This window comes from Nicotiana attenuata, unplaced genomic scaffold (genome assembly GCF_001879085.1).
Source record: "Nicotiana attenuata strain UT unplaced genomic scaffold, NIATTr2, whole genome shotgun sequence".
Taxonomy (NCBI): domain Eukaryota; kingdom Viridiplantae; phylum Streptophyta; class Magnoliopsida; order Solanales; family Solanaceae; genus Nicotiana; species Nicotiana attenuata.
Window position 1 is genome coordinate 610,486 of NW_017670335.1, and position 3,170 is coordinate 613,655.

The 3,170-nt window shown below is 35.9% G+C and overlaps 1 protein-coding gene across 1 annotated transcript; it reads left to right on the top strand.

The window, feature by feature from the left end:
- The first annotated feature begins 280 nt into the window (after positions 1 to 280).
- LOC109238017 lies at positions 281 to 2,897 on the top strand. The gene is made up of 6 exons (XM_019404442.1): positions 281 to 780; positions 1,290 to 1,472; positions 1,561 to 1,875; positions 1,954 to 2,059; positions 2,149 to 2,592; positions 2,691 to 2,897. Exons 1-6 carry the CDS (start codon positions 281 to 283, stop codon positions 2,895 to 2,897), a joined length of 1,755 nt encoding a protein of 584 aa, XP_019259987.1.
- Positions 2,898 to 3,170: the final 273 nt, after the last annotated feature.

Genomic DNA, 3,170 nt, shown 5'->3' on the forward strand with positions numbered 1-3,170 from the left:
AAATCCCAGCCAAGGTCCTAAGGTATTTTCCTATAAAACTAAGGCTACAAAGACTGTTTATGTCTTCGGAAACTTCTAAAGCAATGCCTTGGCATCATGAAGAGCGCAACAAAGATGGAGTTCTACGACATCCTGTAGATTCTGAAGCTTGGAAAAAATTTGATAGTAAATATCCCGAATTTGCTGGAGACCCTCGCAATGTGCGTCTAGGACTAGCTTCTGATTGGTTCATCCATTTGGCACAATGCGAACTGTTCATAGTACATGGCCAGTAATTTTAATGCCATATAATCTTCCTCCATGGATGTGCATGAAACAAGAGTTCTTCATTCTGTCCTTTCTTATTCCTGGACCCAAAGCGCCTAGCAATAATATCGATGTATTTTTGCAACCTCTAATAAAAGAGTTAAATGAATTATGGGATGTTGGGGTAGAAACATACGATGCCTCTACTAAGGAGATATTTCAAATGCGAGCAGCTCTCATGTGGACTATAAATGACATTCCTGCATATGGTACTCTCTCTGGATGGTGCACTTATGGTCGGTTTGCATGCCCTTCTTGTAACATAAACACTCAATCTAGAAGGCTGAAACATGGCAGAAAGTTTTTTTACATGGGGCATCGACGCTTCTTGAAGTCGGGATACAAATATCGGAATGATGCGAAATCATTTGATGGGACTAAAGAAACAAGACCTGCACCTTCTCTAATATCTGGGTCAGTAGTGCTGAATCAAGTTAAAGATATAAAATTTACTCTCGGCCAGTCAAGTGAAGGGTAAGTGGGGTGATGAAAAACACATGGAAAAAGAGAAGTATTTTTTTCGATCTTCCTTATTGGAAATTTAACTTGGTGCGCCATAATCTTGATGTGATGCACATAGAAAAGAATGTGTGCGATAACTTAATTTATACACTATGGAAACTTGGTAAAAAGTCTAAAGACAACTTAGAAGCTCGATTGGACTTGAAGGAGATGAAAATAAGACCAAGCTTATGGCCTCAATATCGAGCTAGTGGGAGAGCATATCTTCCTGCTACTTTTTTCACAATGTCTCAGCAAGAAAAGGAGTTATTTTATGAAGTACTACAAAATGCCAAGTTTCCAGATGGCTATGCGTCTAATATTTCACGTTGCGTTCGCAAACGAATGTTATCTGGGCTAAAAACTCACGATTGTCATGTTATAATGCAAGAACTTCTTCCTCTTGCCTTGCGGAGATCAGTAGATAAAAGAGTAAGTTCAATTTTAATTGAACTATGCACATTCTTTTGTGTTTTGTGTAGCAAAGAGCTAAAACTAGAAGAGTTAAACCTACTTGAAGAAAAAATCCCAGAAACATTGTCTACTATGGAGAAACTCTTCCTCCCAGGATTCTTTGCTGTTATGATACACTTGGTTATTCACTTGGCAACTGAGGCTAAACATGCGGGACCAGTACATTATCGCTGGATGTATCCAATTGAGAGGTATGTAGAATATCACTGAATCTTTGTTGTATGTCTTTAGTTGTTAAATACTCTAATATCAAACTAATAACATTACTTTGTTCCATAGGTATTTGGGTACTTTAAAATCATATGTTCGTAATCGTGCATGTCCAGAAGGTTCAATAGCAGAAGCATACATAGCAAATGAGTGTATGGCATTCTGCTCACGATATTTAGAGGGTGGAGATTCAAGGTCTTATTGTTCAACAAAATGGAGTGATGAAATTGAGCATGAGACTAATAAAGAAGAATCTCTTTTTCCTACTGTTGGGGAGTCGTACGGTAGAGTAGATGTATTTGAGTTGGATGACAAAACATGGTTGCAAGCACATCGGCATGTGCTTTTCAATTGTGAATCAGAAGTGGTTGAGAATTATAAAAAGTAAGTGTTATATCTATTATTTAATATATATATATCTTATTTGATAACAAAATTGATATATGCGAGTTACATGTATAGGGAACATATTGCTGAAATCAAAAGAGCACATCGTAAGCGTCGTTTGACACAACATCAACTTGATCGTGTGCATTTCGATACATTTCATGAGTGGTTCAAGGAGCAAGTAAGTAGTAGGACTAAGTTATTGTTTACATTAAATTATTATCCTTGTACAAATATCCACATTTATAATTGCATCTTTTATTTGGTTAGGTAAAGGAGTTGGAAGCCACATCTAATATCTTAAAGGATGTTAAAGTCCTAGCACAAGGACCGAGTTACATTGCAAAAAGATTTAGTGCGTTCGATGTTAATAATGGGTATCGATTCCGAACAAAACAAAGTGAAGAGTTCAATGTGACACAAAATAGTGGTGTTATGGTCGTTTCAAAGACTGAAAGTTATGCAAGTACAAGTGATAATGTTCCAAAATTTGCGAATATCACATATTATGGCAGATTATATGATATTATGGAGTTAAACTACTATGAGAAATTTAAGGTCATCTTATTTAAGTGTGATTGGGATGATGTAACCAAAGGTAGAGGAATTAAGGAAGATGACTTGGGTTTCACACTTGTGAATTTCACACACCTGACAGACTCTGGCGATCGACAACGTCATGAGCCCTTTATTTTTGCAGAACAAGCTCAACAAGTAATATATGTGCAAGATCCTCAAGACCATGAATGGTTTGTCCCTAGGTTAATTAAACTTCGAGACATTTTTAATATGGGAGAGGAAAATATGTGCAGTTTGAGTCATCAACGCAAAGTGATGCCACTGACTTGGCTCTTTTAGAAAATGCTTGGGTTTTAGAAGATGAGTATAATGATTGGGTAAGAAGTGGTGTCGATGGGATAATAATTGATACAAACGTAGATTCTCAACCTTCTCCAAATGATGGTGAAGCTAATGTTGAGGGAGAAAAAAACATAGAAAATGAATGTGATTCTGAATAAGGTAGGTGGTACTTATAGAATATTTTTGTTGCAAGTGTTATGTAATAAACTCTAAGGGTGTTATTTTTTTGCTTTAGAAATTTGAATATTGGATGTTTAAGTGAATTTATTGTGATTTCTTCCACTTATATTTTGCTTATTGTATCCATTTAAATGTGATATTATAAGGTGGTACTATCACTTGATAATTATTTTCCTAGTGCATAAATAACTCTTATCTCTAGAACAATATTTGTCGCAAGTCTTTGTTTGCGTTACCTGAGTTATTGATAT